At 31.6% G+C, this 18,212-nt stretch overlaps 1 protein-coding gene across 3 annotated transcripts; it reads right to left on the bottom strand.

Annotated features, from left to right (window-relative positions):
- Positions 1 to 3,226: 3,226 nt before the first annotated feature.
- Positions 3,227 to 8,042, bottom strand: LOC143049783 (putative inhibitor of apoptosis). 3 transcript variants are annotated; one of them, XR_012970313.1, is made up of 7 exons: positions 8,012 to 8,042; positions 6,912 to 7,620; positions 5,602 to 5,792; positions 4,984 to 5,152; positions 4,406 to 4,648; positions 3,662 to 4,105; positions 3,227 to 3,628 (listed from the first exon to the last, which is right to left on the bottom strand). XR_012970313.1 is itself a non-coding variant. In XM_076223514.1 (6 exons), the coding sequence occupies exons 1-6, from the start codon at positions 8,012 to 8,014 to the stop codon at positions 3,918 to 3,920; spliced, it is 1,503 nt and encodes a 500-aa protein (XP_076079629.1). In that variant the 5' UTR covers positions 8,015 to 8,042; the 3' UTR covers positions 3,227 to 3,917. The 3 variants fall into 3 exon arrangements, 2 of the variants coding, with proteins under 2 accessions (XP_076079629.1, XP_076079630.1); XM_076223514.1 differs by having other exon boundaries at positions 3,227 to 4,105; XM_076223515.1 differs by having other exon boundaries at positions 3,227 to 4,105; positions 4,984 to 5,149.
- Positions 8,043 to 18,212: the final 10,170 nt, after the last annotated feature.

Below are 18,212 nucleotides of genomic sequence, written 5' to 3'. Positions count from 1 at the left end.
TAATGTAGTTCTGTTAAAATGTCGGTCACCTCAAGTAGAAAGTTGACCTATCACACTATTTCACCGAATTTCAGTTCATAGATTACGTCCCCATATGTCATAGATTTTAAAAATAAACTATAAAATCCCGAATATCTAAATCTAAATTGATTTGTTTTTAAAGTGGTATTTTATATGCTATATTTGGAGTTTTTCACAGCAATAACCGCCGCTATTATTAGAACATTTAACAGTTTTAACGATCTCAATTGATTTCACCTGTAAATGTTTGCTTAGTAAGTTCTATGTTAACAATAAAACGAGGTTAAGGTTATATCGTTCTGAACGAATTATAATTTTCAGATATGCTTTGAAAACTGAATAACAAAAGGGACGTAACGTTAGTATAAAGCTTAATTAAGAAGGTTCGAAATTAACACAAAGGTTTTATTAACTCGCGGATATAGTTGGGGTGGTATATTCAACAATTATTATTTCTATGATATCCAAATATTTAGAATAGTAATACAATGTAATAATAAAAAAAATCTAAAAGGAAAATGCTAAATTATTTGGTCTTAATTGTTACAAATCCGTATATTTACACCAACATGTCGTTAAAGGGGATAAGATAGATAAGATATCATGCGTTCTTCATGCATGCTTTATATTTTTTAGATTCGAGCGTCACTGATGAGTCTTTTGTAGATGAAACGCGCGTCTGGCGTATATACAAAATTTAGTCCTGGTATCTATGATGAGTTTATTCAATAATATATATATATATATGATGAAATAGCTCTCTTGGTGTAAATAAACACATCTATTCGGGCTAACGCCCTCAAAATATATCTAATACATACACAAACACATCAATCTACAATACATCACATCGACATGATAAATAAATGATACTCTTTTGTATTGTTCATTTCTTTTCATGAAGTATACATGGTATATTCTTTGAATTTACATCATTTGACTTTATCAACGTCTGTCATGCATAATTTTGATCTCGGCACAAATGTAAAAGGGTCACTGCCCTAGATGATGCCGGTATTAATTGAGGAACCATCTGTTAGACAGGATTAAGACTCTTGAATGGTCGACTCGGTACTATATAAACATTTTGAAAAAAAATTATATTGATTCAAAAGAGGGACGAAAGATACCAAAGGAACAGTCAAACTCATAAATCTAAAACAAACTGACAACGCCATGGCTAAAAATGAAAAAGACAAACAGAGAAACAATAGTCCACATGACACAACATAGAAAACTAAAGAATAAACACGAACCCCACAAAAAACTAGGGGTGATCTCAGGTGCTCCGGAAGGGTAAGCAGATCCTGCTCCACATGTGGCACCCGTCGTGTTGCTTATGTGATTACAAATCCGGTAAATAGTCTAATTCGGTAGGTCACATTCATGAAAGGGAAGGGGGTTGTAGTTACGACGTAAGGAACATATCCGATATCATTTGTGAAACGGTTATTCCATAACGGTCAACCAACTCGTGATGGCGTCCGTAAAATTTACGAAGGGATGATTTCAACTTCACCATTTGGAACTCTTAGTTTAATAGCTTCCTTGTGAGCAGTAACCTTATTTCACTTTTAGTTTGTTCTAATAATAGTTCAATTAACTTCTTTATACCCTGCTTGCGCACATGTTATACTTTAATACTTTATTGAAAGCATTTAACGCCCATATGAGCCAAAATAAATATATATAAATAGCTGGTGGGATTTTTTATGATAAATATAACTATGGAATTTGTAAATAGCTATTTTTAGATTAACCAGTAAATTTTCTATAAAATATAACATGCAGTTCAATATATTATCACACTGGTATATTTAATAACCTATGATCGATGTGATCGATATAATAGATTTCAAAGACCAATTTTGAGATCATGAATTTGCTTATTTCGGACACTCTGTTCCTATTTAATATGATTTAGCTTTGTGTCCTTTGTCGGACGAGAAACAAGGTTAACAATGGTTAATCGAGAAAAAAAATCGTCATATTAATACGCCAAACATGTATTTATTAGTGAGAATTCATGTGTGAATTATGGATATTATTTACATACATCTAGTAAAAAAGAACCTGTCCATGGTTATCTAGAAGGGTATGAATAAATAGATTTAAACGTTAAGATTTAAAAATCAACACGAGTCAACAAATTTATGATTCTGTGAAAGTTTTAGCTTGGCATGACGTGCCAACTTTATTAGACATTTTTATTTCTTTCTTGCTTTTTACCTAAATCACGCATCGAGCTGTTGGCATGATACGGGTTATGTTCTACCCATATATTTTATGATGATATGATATTAAACCCTAGTCCTGGCTGGAGGGAGTGCACTTGGTTTTCATATGATGAAGACATAGTATTTCAAACAGTTTAATAGAGGTATGAAGCTGGCATGTTAGTAACTGCTAGTAGTCCTTGTTAATGTATATCATATCATCATTATTTTGCTAAGTTTCTTCTGTAATCTATTCTGACATCGGACTCTTAAACTGAGGTTTAATGTGCGTATTCTGTGTGTTTGTTTACATTGCATTAGTTATATTTCCTTTCACGGATTTGGCTATACTTTTTGGACCTTTTGGATTATAGCTCTTCATCTTTTATATAAGCTTTGGATTTCAAATATTTTGGCCACGAGCATCACTGAAGAGACATCTATTGTCGAAATGCGCATCTGGTGCAAGAAAATTGGTACCGTTAATTTTATTATATTAGAGCATAAGGTAGGGTTGAGATCTCATAAAACATGTTTAACATTCGTTGCATTTTTGAACCTGTCCCAAGTGAGAGGTTAGTAGGAAATGTGTAAGTCTTGCATGTTTTTTTTTTAAATTTTGGTTCATTTATATGTTTTGGAGTTTAGTGTGACGTTAATTTTCGTTTTACTAGTTCACATTTTTTATAAGGTCTAGCTGGAGCCGGACTCCTGAGTGCTGAATTTTCTCGGTGTATTTTAAACGACCCATTGGCGGCTCTTGACTGTTTTCCTCTTTGGATGGGTTGTTGTCTCTACAGTTTCCTTTGTCAATTTTATTGTTTTATATTTTTCGTTGTTTCGTGTGTTGTCCACTTGACCGAATTTACATATTTATTGAAAATACTGCAACTCTTAATTCTGCTGATTAATTTTAAAAATACAGTTACCATACAAATGTGAAATCTGCGTATGATGTAGCAAACAAAATAAAAATAAGATGGCTAAAATACTTTTAAAATTTGTATTTTCTGTAATCAACAAATAATATACTTTCTACATTGTAGATACATTTTTTTCTACATTGTAGATACATTGTTATAAGTACATGACTTGTTTTTTTTCTGTATTCAACATATAATATTAGTTCTACACAGTAGATACACTTTCTTGCTACACATAGTGCAATACTGTTTTAATTTGTTTGAAATAAATTTTCAAAAATCATTTTAAAAGTTTCATTAGATCTTTACTATACATAATGGAAACTGTTTTGAATCTTATTTTTTTTTCTTTTTATGGAAACGTATCTATGTATACCTATTATATCTACTTTTGATGACTATATATGACCAGTATAACAGTGACCAGAAGCAAAACAAAATCAATGCCGAAGTATGCCAATCTACCTCCTTCTGTTCTATTCCACCTCATGCCAAATCTACATTCTATTCGATTCCACCTCATGTCAAATCTTTATTCTATTCGATTCCACCTCATGTCAAATCCTCCTCTAGTGTTCAACAAGACCGCTGTCATTTACACTCCAATCAATGACGTCACCTCTGTTTTGTCTGGAGTAACCGAAGCGTCTGTATATTGTCTTGAGTAACTGCGACGCCTCTTTTCTGTCTGGAGTAGCCCAAGCAAGATTTAATTATTTAGAGAGGCTTTGGGATGCCTCTATGTGTTGATACATTATCAGGATAGATAAGTTTTCACAGATCCACGTACATGTGTCCTACATATTGGACATCGCTTCATGGCCGGAGCACATTGACCACACGTCGCCAGATGACCACATGGAAGGAAAACTATGCTGACATCTTCTTCCAAACAGACTTTACACAGAAGTAAATCTTTGTTGTTAACATCCCCGCTTGTAGAACCTTTAAAAGAAAATCAAATAAGTTCAAGTATACATCAACTACCTTGCATTGAGGCATAATGGGGAGTTGGTCAATAATAGGCCAAAAGTTGTAAGCATACAATTTAAAAGTTCCATTTCTATCTTGTTTTAACTTAGAATCGACCTTATTACCCAGATTGATTGATTACCTTCTTGCTTAGCGCCTAATATGAATTAGTTTATTTACTGATTACTGGGCAGTTTATTATTTTTTTCTATTAAAAGGGATTAAAATGTGATTATGAATAAAACTGTACTGCGTGAGCTAAACCATGCTTACCTTTGCATTCGCCTGTTGTTGTTTCGTACTGAACACATGGGATTTGGTTGTCTGCTGAGCTGGGTACTGGTTTTGGTACATCTGATGACGTTTCAGAATTTTGAATACTTTGGTTTGTTTTTTCTGTAGCTGACATATTTGCACTTGCTCCTTCAATTGGTTGTGCATGGGTAGTATTTGATGAACGTTCTTCTATTTCAAGTACCTTTTCCATAAGTTGTACTGCAGAAATGGCGGTTGTTTCTAAAAATAAATATAATAATCTGTTAGTCCAATTCGATTTGGGGTTAAACTTTGATAATAAAGTAAACGTTTGCGGGCCATTTTATTAATACACTTATAAAACAAAAACAAAAGAGTATATCAATCGAACAGTGTAAATATGTGAATCAAAGAAAATATAACAGATACATCAAAAACGAGAGTTGCGTAAATTAAATCAAGAACACCCCAAAAAGTTGTAAATATCCTATTTCGACCAAAATCAAAAGTTCAATCATATGATCCGGAAAGGTAAATATTCCTTTTCTTTAGTGAAACCTTTCGTATCGTTTAAGTAGTTAAGGCTTTTTACTTACTGTGTTGATGTACGGCCTCTTTGTAAGCTGGTCTTATAATTTCCATTGTGTAACCCATTTCTTTCACACTTCTTACAGATATAAGTCCTTCAATGTCAGTTTCTGTTTCGTGTGTATTATAATTGCTACAGGTAGCGCCGACGCCGAGTGCATCACCGGTATTTTCCTGCTAAAACAAATAAATATAAATCTATAAGTATAAAGTTTCAATTGAAGTATTATTCGTTTATACATTGTTATTCTTCTGTTTGTTTATGTTTTGGTATGTTGTTTCATTGTAATGCACGAGATTTTTAAATAGAAAATTCAACAATGGTTTCATCAGTATTTATTCAACTATAGTTTATCCAAATCTATGGCTTTATCCAACATACATGTACGATCTTTTTCCTTGGAATGCAACATTCCTGTCCTTCATGTACACCAATTTGCAAACAATTTCTATATTTTGATTTTTGTTTTGGTTAAATTGTTTTTATTCTGAAAGTGGATGAAATATTTGCCACTGCATGCTAAGCTAAGAACGATCAACCTATCTTTTTGATATGACCACGTTTCTAATATAATAAAAAAAACGGGTAGACAAAACCTGACTTTACATGTAAATAAAGTTTATACCTGATGATTTGATTCTTCCGTCAGTTCACCAACCATACTTTGGACGAGTTGGATAAATTCGTCACCTTTATTTTGACGTAAGTATGTACATTGTGGGAACCAATGGGCGTGTTCGACCCATGCGTTATCTTCTGCCTCCCAGCTTGTCAAACCACCGCCACAGTGATAGCATCGGACTAGATCGTTGATACCTAAAATAATTATTGCATAATTAGATAACTATAATCATTGACAATGATAAAATATAGTTTATAAGTATGTATGTATGTTCTTATAGATACACCAGAACTATAGTAAAAGATAGTTCACAAATATTTGTGTATTTTCTTGTAGATACATCAGAAAAGACAGGAACAAGTGACATTTGAATTTGTTATCCTAATATAATATCGAAAATATTGATGAAATCAGTGCAACTTTGAACCAAAAAATTAAAAACAATGATTACTATTTATTGAGCAAGCGCAAACACATTTCATCAATTTGAACTAAAATTGAATCATTATTCCTCAAATTAATAAATTTTGTTCTTATTGTCAACAGAAATATAAATCATAGGGCACCATCCGTCTGTTTATATTTTTTTACTTTGAGGGAAGGGGACTTGAAACAAAAAATCAAAACATTTATTTTTTTTAATGAATTAATTGTCTTCCTATTTTTTCTCTTCTATTAACAAAATTTAAAACCAATCAATGTATTTACTAAATGTATTTACTAAAAAATCAACCCTCTTTTTTCAACTGGTTGATGCCTTTTAATAGCTTCAAATTCCAATTACATATAAACACGGACAGTTCTTCAATGCCCATTGAAATAAGATAAGTTCATCATATTTTCATAAAATACCCTTTAAATCAAATATGTAGGCCAGGACTTTTTAAATATAGAAACCTATGTAACACCCAGGTTTCGGTTCCGGATTTAGTGCAAATCAACTATTATAATCAATATTTCCGTGAACAACCTACATATTTAAATTTTTAATCAGAACTTTTCATAAGGATATGAATCACAAACAATTAAGGACTTTTATTGGCAAAATGAACTATTGAATAAGTAGACTAGTATGTTTAGTCACGAATTTAGTGAAAAGAAACCAAAAAAAAAAAAAAAACACAAACATTATTCCATGCAATAAACCCGGAAAATCGTAGATAATTTTAATTTTCTCAACTCCAAACATGCAAAACTAAAAACACTTTATAAACAAGATTTAATTCGAAAATTACCAGTAATGAAACATTTTAAAATTTATACACGAATGCAATGAAATAATATCTTAGATATAGACATGGAAAAGCATGTACCTGTGTAGAAAAATCCCGCTTTTGCTAAGTTTTCAGGGGACTGTGGATAATGAGATGGCCAGTTGTTGAAGGTCTTTAATCTCTCGGACATTATGGTGTTGTTTGGATATCTCGGGTTAGTGTACGGTATCATGGATGATGAAGAAGGCAGGCTGTTTGGTGAAGGTGACATATGTACGAAATTACCACTCTCTGTGGAACTGTTGCTGTATAAACCATCAATACGATCGTAAGACCCATAACCTGAACTGAAAGCTGACATGCTTTCGGTGTTGTGTTGGTGATTTGTCTCCTCATTTTTAGTTGACAGGTCTTTGGTTGAAGGTTTTGGTTCCAATTTGAGTAAAATGTTTCCAGGGTTGGCTGATCTATCACATTTGTCTGACGTCGGTGCCTCGAACTCTTCCACATCTTCGCTACATTTTGAACCAGATTTCATAACGTCATAGCTGTCCGGCTTACGCAGACTTAGTATTAGTGGACAAGAAGGAGATTTTCGTGCATGAACCAAAAGTGGAGCTTCTATTCCGTTCCAATTGCCTTCTTTAAGACCGCAAGCTGAACACGTAACAATGTCGCCTTTTCCTCCATAACTAAATCCTGCAGACGACAAGCGAGAAGCGAAGACAGGACATGATCCAGGGAAATTGGAATATGTGCTGTAACGCAAGAGATTTTCGGAGAGTACGTTAGAAGATGCCATGGTAACCTAAAAAAAAGATACAAATAAATAATTAAAATTCATCATAGAAAAAGATGAGACAACACCTGTACATATAATGTAGTTCATAACCCAAATTTGGGTTATGAACTACATTATATGTATTTACGATTATTGCATCAGAGAAAGTAAGTAAGTAAGTAAACGTGTAAGTGATTGTTATAATAATTAAGGTCCAGACATTGGACTATTATCATTGAATAATCCATTTTCAAAAGAATTCCTCACATACCTTAATCAAGAATGAAATAAAATAGCACAACCATAATACATTATATAAATATGAGCCAAAAATTCAGAAAAACTTGTATTTATCCATTTTACTAAATATACATTATTAGAATTTCCCAACAAACTATAAAAATAATTCATTTCTTACCATTCTGGTTAAGGTTTACTATTCTGATATGACTACTAGTGAACTATAATCGTTTGGTGTGTGCTTTTTGTATTTATATTAAACATTTGGAAATTTTTCAAATCTATAAATAAACTCGGTCAAGGTCAAGGATAAGTCTTTATTTAGACAAATTATTCTGAAGACTGAAAAGTTACTGTTATAACATTTGTATAACGATAACGGATAATTTTCGAAGCCTCAGTTTCATAAATTTGATTGCATAAACAAAATTTAAAAGAATATTGGGGAAACTAGAACAAAATTAAGCGTAATTCAAGTCTGCAATTAATGTGTAATGACAACATATTTATAGTTCTGTAGTTTATATTGAATCAATCGTTATTTACCTTATTCAATACATGAAATATGATAAGTGTACATAAATACGTTAAAAATAGAAATGAATACGAAAGGGTGACAATGGATGTCTCAGCTACTCGTCTTTAGTGCAGCCACCCTATTCCCCTTTAACTGAGCTTTGTAATATACAAACAAAAAGTAAGAATATATAGATTTTTAAGAATGCCTCTAGATCTCGAAGCGACAAAATTGCAAATAAAGAACTTTTTTGTTCGTTTTTACATATAGTAGACTTTTGATAAATACATAACAGGTGTCAAATTCAATAGTATTATTATGAATTTATTTCAAAATCTTGTCATCCGAATTATGAGTTATTGCGTAAAGTAAACAGTATTTTTTTTAGACATTTTTTTCAGCAAGAAACAAAAAACCCATAGATTTGATGTTTTTATTAACAAGCACAACTCTTTAAAATAAGGAAGATCAAATTACCGATTTCGATATTGAAACCGTAAACAGAAAATCCATTCATGTTTTGCGATGAATGAAAACTTTTCCATTCATATTTTTACCTCGCTAAAAATAGTCATGATAGTGGGAAAACCATAAATCTAAATATAACTTTTTCAAGTTCGACCCTTGTTTTGCCAAATTTTATTATATATTTTTAAGCTGTTTTTATTTGCAGTACGTTAATCTTTTCGTACAAATTAATATCGTACTTCCAAGTTTTCAAATTTAGAAAAAAGCAACGTTGCAACTGATTACTTTATAGTACAGCCCGAAGAATGCCCTCAGTTTTGAGGGAATCTCAAATTACACAAATGATTACCTTCACAGTTTGAAGTTCTTGTAATTTATATATCACTCTTCCCAATAAACTGACCACAGATGTTACACATAGATTATCTGATAAGAAAGTCAACATTTTGGCATTTCTGTCTTTTCTTGAAGAATAAATATTTCTACTACATGTAACATTATCTATTTATTCTTCATAAGCAGTGGCGGATCCAGAGGGGGGGTTCCGGGGGTCCGCACCCCCCCTTTATTTTGGCCGATCAATGCATTTGAATCGGGACATATGTTTTGCACCCCCCCTGCACCCCCCCTTTGCCCTGGGCTAGCACCCCCCGTTTCGAAAATTCCTGCATCCGCCACTGATAAGATTTTGACAATCAAATCAGTTTTTTTTATCAATCATGTTTAAATACAGTTAAAGGAATATAAAATAAAATTATGATTTTTTTTTATTAATTTTCATTTTTTTCAAATGTTGAATAGATTGATAATTGTTGTCATTTTGAAGATTATTCTTGATAAAAAACAAAAATTCTTTGTAATTTTCACATTTTTTTGATAAATTTGATATAATGATAAAACAAAATCACTTATTTTCTATAAAACATATTCATGAAGCAAAGACAATTAGGGATAAGTACACCCCTCCCCCTTTTTATACACCTGGTTAAAGTGTGTCTTATGGTATATATTTGTTCGTCCTTCTTTAGCATGTCAGACATTAACATTATATGTATCTAGTATTTAGAGAAAAACTCAAAAACACTTTCAGTAGTTCTTGTGAAACTTTGATGAATTGTTTATACATGTATCTATTTATTTAAGCTCCCTTTCGCTTTTTATAAATTTTATATTTCACATTTCTGAATTACTAGTATGGGATTTTAATCATGAAACGGAGAGACAATAACCTTGAAGTGCATTGACCATTTAAAACTTTGTTGATTGATTTATATCTATTAAGATAGCCCCCTTTTTTCATAAATTTCTAGTATGACATTGAGAAGTTTTTGAACGGTATTCTTGAACACTGTTAGGCGTATCATACGCTCTAGCTCATGGTGTAGCTGTCTATTTTTTTTATGCCCCACATACAATAGGAGAGGAGATTTATGTTGTCTGGTTGTAGTGTCCGTTCGTCCGTTTGTTTGTCCGTCCTTATGTCTGTCCAGCTATACATGTAGGTTAAAGTTTTTGGTCAAGGTAGTTTTTGATGAAGTTGGAATCCAATCAAGTTGAAACTTAATACACATGTTCCCTATGATATGCTCTTTCTAATTTTAATGCCAAATAAGAATCTTTACCCCAATTTCAATGAACATAGAAAATGATAGTGCAAGAGCGGCATCCGTGTACTGTGGACAGCATATTGCCCTTCTATTCAGTGGGAATAGAAAGGTATGTGTGTCCACTCCACATTTGCCCATGAACAGAATTAGGTAAATTTTAGCCTTAAAATGAAGAATATATGGATTGGTCCTGAACCTGAATTATTTCAATTTAGTTGTTTGAGTACACAAACTTCCTTAGAGATGCCTTCTCCGGTCATGCTTCAGTGATTCCCTATTTAATCAATCAAATTTCTCCCAGAATAAGGGGCGGGGGTGTGTCTAAATCCGCCTCTGGAGTATCACCATAAGTGAAATCGAATTCAAACCATTCTTAGTATTACAAGAAAGGAAACATAAAGGTTAGGGATTCCACCAGATGATGATATGTGACTGTAACCGAAACACCTCCTTTAGTATTAGAAACACAGACCAGTTTTTTTTAATTTATATTCTAAATATACACACACAATAAATATACTACAAGCTTGCAAGTGGGAATTCAAAAATAAATCAAAATAAATGCTAAAAAATGTATTCCATAAAAATAATATTTATCATAGCATTTCCAATTTAGCTGCAGGAATCCTAAAGAAAAATTAAATTTATTTATTATTCAAATGCATTTTTAAGGCAAAAATTTTTCATTCAAAATACCTTTACTGAGAATATTTTGTAGCCAAGAATATAAAATGTATTTAGTGCAGACAGAGACATATAATACAAATTGTATTATATGTCTCTGGTGCAGAGGATATGGAAATTAAATAATCTTGACCAGCTAACCATCTGTGTTCATTTGATAACATCAGTGGACACCAACTGTGATAGAAGCACTTAACCTAATCATTTAATTGGTTGCATAAACAATAAATTACATGGTTTCAATGTTGAATATCAGGGAAAATCTGGGCTGTTCTCTAAAGTATGATGCATCTGAGGTTGCCATATCCGAGAGTTAAAGTCTCTTAATTTTTCAATCTAAATATCAATATTTTGTCCTTTTTGAATTATTCGAATCTTTGCATAATTTTGCAAATAACAAGTTTCATGAAGGAACTATGCATGTATTTAAGAGCGTTTAACTCATACAAATATAGCAGCTAGGAAGGTAAAGCTTGATTCATGGCTGTATACTGTAACAGTTACATGTTTGGTTAAAAGATGAAAATGCTTTCGTGCTTTTTGTACTGATGCTAACTGGAGCACATGTTAGTCATTTTTGTTTTGTTAAAGACGTGTGTAAGTTGTTTGTGCATTGGATCTGATATACTGCTCACTATTCAATACAATGTCTGTTATTTTTTTTAATTTTTAATTTTTTTTTAATTTTTTTTTTTAACAATTTTCACTATTAATCGAGCACTTTAGAGCCGTACTGACATGATTAACTGATTGTGAATTTATAAATGTACCGTGGCTGGAGGCCTGTTTTTGTACAATAAACTTGATTTGATTTGATTTGATTAACTAATTGTAAACTTTTCATTTAGAATGACATTCAAAACAGTGTGGCTGTGGCCATTGATTGACACATTGAATTCATCCATTGACTGGGACAATTTACGTGAACGTTTGTCTGTAACGACCACTGTTCACGACGTACCTACGATAGACATTTAAACTGTGGGATCACCAAAGGTTTCTTAACGCCTTTAATTATAAAATAATTCCACAAATTAATCAGGAATAACCTTTATGTGTTGATTTATATAATTGATATAAATCAAAACATCGTGTTATTTCTGAATATTTTTCGAATTACTTTATTAAGGTGTTGAGAACCTTTGGTGACCCCATAGTTTAAGTGTCTTTAAAAAGTACATGGTGAGCAGTGGTCGTTACATACAAACGTTCACGTAAATTGTCCCAGTCAATGGATGAATTTAATGTGTCAATCAATGGCCACAGCCACACTGTTTTGAATTTCATTCTATAAAGACTTGAATTTCAGAATACTTAGCATCGTACATGTATGTACCTATACTGTACTGTTTTCTTTTTGCCATTTTTTTTTATTTGTAAACAGTTTTGGCATTTGTAATGTATGCAATATATAGCCTTATTAGAATATTTTGCATCGTGATTTTTCATAAATTAAATTATTTGTAGGTTTACGCATACAGTATAAATAAAAAACAGAGGTCAATGTCATAAATTTTTTTAAATGTTTTCAAGCAGCTGAGCAAATATAGATAAATTGCATTTAAAATACCAATAAAGCATATTGACCCTAGTACCCCCTCCAAAGTTCGGTTCAAGCGACATAGACATACCGCGAGTTCACCCGGTCATTGAAGCGATAGATTTATTTTGATTTTTTTTTTTAATCTCTTCGCAATAAACATCTAGCTAAACTACAAGGGGTATCTGTAAAAAAGCAATAAACATTACAACTGCCCAAAACTTCAAGCCAAGCAGGAAGAAAGAACCACAAACACACAAAACATACAACTCGTCTAAACATCAACCCAACAATGTTAGATGAAAGCAAACATTTTGTTCTTCCCTCGCCGGGATTCGAACCCATGCTACTGAGAGATCGTGACACCAAATCGCCTGCACTGTAACCGGCGCGCTAGACCACACGACCACCTGGGCTTCATAAAAATGAAGCTTTCGGTGGCCAGGTGTTACCTTTCCACGTCAGTTTTAATCTAGCGTCGTACTACAGTACATGATATATAAGGCATGAAGATGTTATTTTTACAGATCAGCTAAATTGTCTATAGTAAAGGATCCTATACAAATTAATGTCAGATACAGTCACAGAAATAATTATATTTATAAGTACGTCTGAACCAGTGACAACTCTACAACAGATTTGTTGTAGAGTTGTCACTTGTTCAGACGTACTTATATATATATATATTGATGTTATTTTAAACATAGAAATTATTTTTCAGTCCTACATTGTATATAGTTAATCTTGGAACTGACACTTATGTCCGGTTTTTTAAGGATTTTTATTTGGAACCAAATACGGAGTAAGGACATTCATATGAATAATTTTAAATTGCAAATAAACACCCTAATAATAATATTTTTATTGAATTTTGAAAGGTTTTGGGAACTCTCAATATATAAAAATCCTACCAGCAAACCATTCAAAACCTACACAAAAGAGAACATTTGGCCGTATAGAAACTCTTTGAGCGTTTTAAAAATTTCAATTACTAGCGGAAATCGAACGGATATGGTTTTTCTAATCGTTAATGTTTATCTCTACATAAAGATTGTATCCTGACAGAAAATAGCGGGCAATGTATGTTTCTTTTAATTGTCTACTACGGTTTATGACTTTCGAAAAACAGTCATGATTTTTATTCTGTTAAACTTTCATGCCTTCGCAAAACTTTTACGGCCAAAAAACAGAGATTTTATTTCGTGAAGATTATTTTTCGGCTTTAATTACTATACCAATAAAAAGTATACTTTGAAAGTTGGAGTTGGTACACCAAATTGTATTAAGATTACAGGGTTATCTATAAAAAAAATACGGATAAATGAAAATGTCTTGCAAGGTTGTCAGTTAGCATTATTTGACGACGTCACAAGCAATATATGCTACATTCGCGGGTTCCTAAAATTTCAGTCTTAGCAACCTCAAATAGGTTAACTTTCTTGGCAAAATTTCATTAAATTTACATCAAAGGATCAGCTGTTTCATGGACGAGTTCTAAAATTAATGCAGATCAATTATTTGTACAGGAATTGTTTCCCATTGTATTGTAAGCAATCTCAAGTCTACATTTCTTGTAAGAATTAAAAAAGAATAAAATCATATTCCTTTTTTTTGACCATGCAGATTTATATATGATTACATGTTTGCATCGGCGATAGAAATTTTGTAAGCTGTTTAACTTTTTCTCTATGAATACTAAATATCAAACATCTGGCTAAACATGCAACCAGCGGGTATCTGAAATTTTTTAATTACGTCTAGCCACAATACAAGTCAATTACTCAAAACTTAGTAGGAAGAAAGAACCACAAACACACAAAACATAATAAATTATATATTGATGCCATATTCAACATAGATATTAATTTTGTTCTATAAATTAATCTAGGAACTGACACATAAATCCATTCAAATGAATAAGTTTGAATTGCAAATATACGCCCTCAATAATAACACTTTTATTGAATTTTGAAAGGTTTTGGGAACTCTCAGGCTGTAAAAATTCTATCAGCAAACCATGCAAACCTACACAAAATAAAACATTTGGTCGTACATTGTACATAAATTCTGTGAGCGTTTTAAAGTTCCAATTTCTAGCGGATAACAAACGGATATGGTGTTTCTAAAAAAAAAAGCGGGCAATGTATGATTTTTTAGATTATCTCCCACGGTTTATGACATAAGAAAAACAGTCCTGATTTTGCATTCGAATAACAGGATTTTTATTTGTTTTATTATTATATATATATATATATATATATATATAAAAAAAAAGAAGATGTGGTGTGATTGCCAATGAGACAACTGTCCACAAGAGACCAAAATGACACAGACATTAACATATGTTTAAAATTGAGAATGGAAATGGGGAATGTGTCAAGACAACAACCCGACCAAATAAAAAACAACAGCAGAGGGTCACCAACAGGTCTTCAATGTAGCGAGAAATTCCCGCACCCGGAGGCGTCCCTCAGCTGGCCCATTTATTTAATTTATTGTTTTATTTCAGTCCTCTATTCTGCGGTTTTCATTATGAAAATAAGAACAAGACGTAACATGATAATTTCAGTTAGTAATAAAAAGTAGTTTTTCATTTCCCATTTAACAAATGCTTGTTGTAAGGTATAAATAAGTCAATTTAAGGATTTTGAATAATTGTCAACCTATATTTGTACAAAAAAGTATATTAAGTTGTGTGAAAAACAGTGATGGACTGAAGTATAAATAAAATTAATATCGGAAAATATATAATGTTTTCTTATATATAGAAACTAGATTAGTCATGTTTAAATTTATCGTTAGCTAAGTAAAGTTTTCCAATGTTCTTTCAAAACATTTAACACCATAAATAATCAAACTTTATGTGTTTTAAAGGTTTTGCCAATCATTGATAAATTAGATTTACTTTCCTTTTACAGCACTTTCGATATGAGAATTCTGGTGCATGTAAATCAAAAGTTGTTTGTTAAGAAACAAGATTCATGTATAAGGGAGCTACCATTTGATTTTTATGGGGGGGCTAGGATGAACAATTTTGTCCTGCATTTTTTTTTAGTTGTAATCTCTGTCCTGCCTTTTTATTTTTCACTCTATTCGGTCCTGCCTTTTTTTTATTAGTTTATCCTGACTTTTTTTACCTAAATTGTCATCCTGCCTTTTTTTTTTCAAAGTGTCTCATCCTGCCTTTTTTTTTACTCAAAACTCCTGTCCTGCCTATTTTTTTCAAATTTCATCCTAGCCCCCCCATAAAAATCAAATGGTAGCTCCCTAACTATAAACAATATACAATTGAAACATCGCATGCACATATATTATAAGTTATCATGCTTTGACCCAACTAACATGATTATTTAGACGGTGTCGAAAATTGTTGAACGGTGATGGCGAACTCATCAGTGACGCTCAAATCAAAATATTTCAAATTAAGTGCAAAGTTGGTCGTATTCTTTTAAAAGTAAGAACTAAAAACGACCGATCCAAGTTATCTAATATATTATTAACTATTTGAGATAAAGTTTCAATGATAGTACAACACCACGGAAAAGTAACCCAAATGACATAATTTTATATAAGAAGACAACGGTCTTCGTGAAGGTACAGCTTTTTGTTATACAATGTTTCAGTTTTGAATCAGAAGCCTGAAATTTTTGAAGGCACCAAACAAAAGCAATCAAAGAACAACAAATTCTCCAGATAAAGAAAAAATGCAAAAAAAAATATGTTAAACAGCAATTTTCAGCATCAGACAAAATATGACGAAGCTTTGTTCATAAACAATTCTTATTTGGCGTTCCTTCACTTGCAAACAGGTGTTCTCACGACAATTGAAAACCGTGTTTATCCAATTTAAGATTATTATTTTTCGACAACGGAGAGCACTCGGGAAGAACAAATTGTGATTCTCTTTGCTGTTGCATAACTGTTTATTGAAAGAGAGAAAGATTAAATTGATATTTCAATTTTAAATATTAATGATTTGAAATAAAATTACTACGATTAGTCTTTTTAACGCGTTTCTATTCTGTTTACTCGCAGTTTTATTTTCCCCTACACAGGCAAATTTCCCTCACATCAATTTCACTTGAAATTTAATTCATGTGAATCTCACGTGAAATTCACGTGAACTTCACCTGAAACGAGCTTATACATGAAACTCACGTGAAATCAGTTTTTGTGAGTTTCATGTGAATCTCATGTGAAACTCATGTGAAAAACAGTGATGTACTGAAGTATAAATAAATATTGGAAAATATATAATGTTTTCTTATATATAGAAACTAGATTAGTCATGTTTAAATTTATCGTTAGCTAAGTAGAGTTTTCCAATGTTCTTTCAAAACATTTAACACCATAAATAGTCATACCTTAATGTGTTTTAATGGTTTTGCCAATCATTGATAAATTAGATTTACTTTCCTAAAAAATTACAGCACTTTCGATATGAAAATTCTGGTGCATGTAAATCAAAAGTTGTTTGTTTTGAAACAAGATCCATGTATAACTATAAACAATATGCAAATGAAACATCGCATGTACATATATTATAAGTTATCATGCTTTGACCCAACTAACATGATTATTTAGACGGTGTCGAAAATTGTTAAACGGTGATGGCGAACTCATCAGTGACGCTCAAATCAAAATATTTCAAATAAAGTGCAAAGTTGGTCGTTTAAATTAAAAAAATAAAAAGAAGTCGTGAAACAAATGATAGATTTTGGAATATGAAATAATGCATGTATATAGGCTTTCACTGATTAATGCACATATTTTATCATACAGTATCCATGGTATCTGTAACACTGGATTATCTACACAAATTGTTTAATTTATTTTTGTTTAAATGATTTTGCAAAAGGATATTACGAGGTTTGTCTGATCATAGATGTAATACATCTATGGTCTGATCTTATCTTTCCTTTGAGGAATTACTCAGAAAGTTTTCTGATGTCCTCATCAAATTTTGATCGGCCACCTACACAATAAACAATGGAAATATTCAACAGGCGAGTATACACTGGTAAAATACTATTTTCTGTGCATCACAATCAGTATAAATTGAAGCTGTTTTTTTTTATTTGGTTGAAATATATATACACATGTACATATATATATATATATATATAATATAAACATGAGGGGCTTTATAACAAAAAAATCTATAAATAAAATCACAGGAAATTCGTTGTTACATTAAAAGAACGCATTGACATACTTAATATTTTTAAATGAATTTTATTTTTAGAAACTGGAAAATTACAATTTTACTTTGCTTTGTAAAATAATAGTACACACAAAACTGAATTTATGCATTTTATTTTATAATTTTTAACATTCACAGAAAGTACCACTTGCAATAATAACAAGGGGGGAACTGTTCATAATCTATTTTGAACATTCGTATTAGTTTAGCTGTTTTCAGTTTAAAAAAAAACAAATTGGAGAAAGTTGTCTTATTGGCAATTATACCATGTATACCACATCTTCTTATTTTTATAGTTCAAAAGTTTGAAATTAGTTGTTTTATATATGTTTCAGATAGAAAAAAAAACTGTTTTGATGA

The sequence above is a fragment of the Mytilus galloprovincialis genome, chromosome 10, assembly GCF_965363235.1.
Source record: "Mytilus galloprovincialis chromosome 10, xbMytGall1.hap1.1, whole genome shotgun sequence".
NCBI lineage: Eukaryota > Metazoa > Mollusca > Bivalvia > Mytilida > Mytilidae > Mytilus > Mytilus galloprovincialis.
Note: the sequence above shows the minus strand (reverse complement) of the source record. Positions and strands in the feature narration are given on the sequence as shown.

Bases quoted from the DNA above. Each gene is read 5' to 3' on its own strand.
- LOC143049783 (XM_076223514.1), bottom strand. The intron at 5,793-6,911 runs GTACATGCTTTT...TAATTATTTTAG, and splicing joins AGCGGGATTTTTCTACACAG to GTATCAACGATCTAGTCCGA. The intron at 4,649-4,983 runs GTAAGTAAAAAG...ATTTATTTTTAG, and splicing joins AGAGGCCGTACATCAACACA to AAACAACCGCCATTTCTGCA.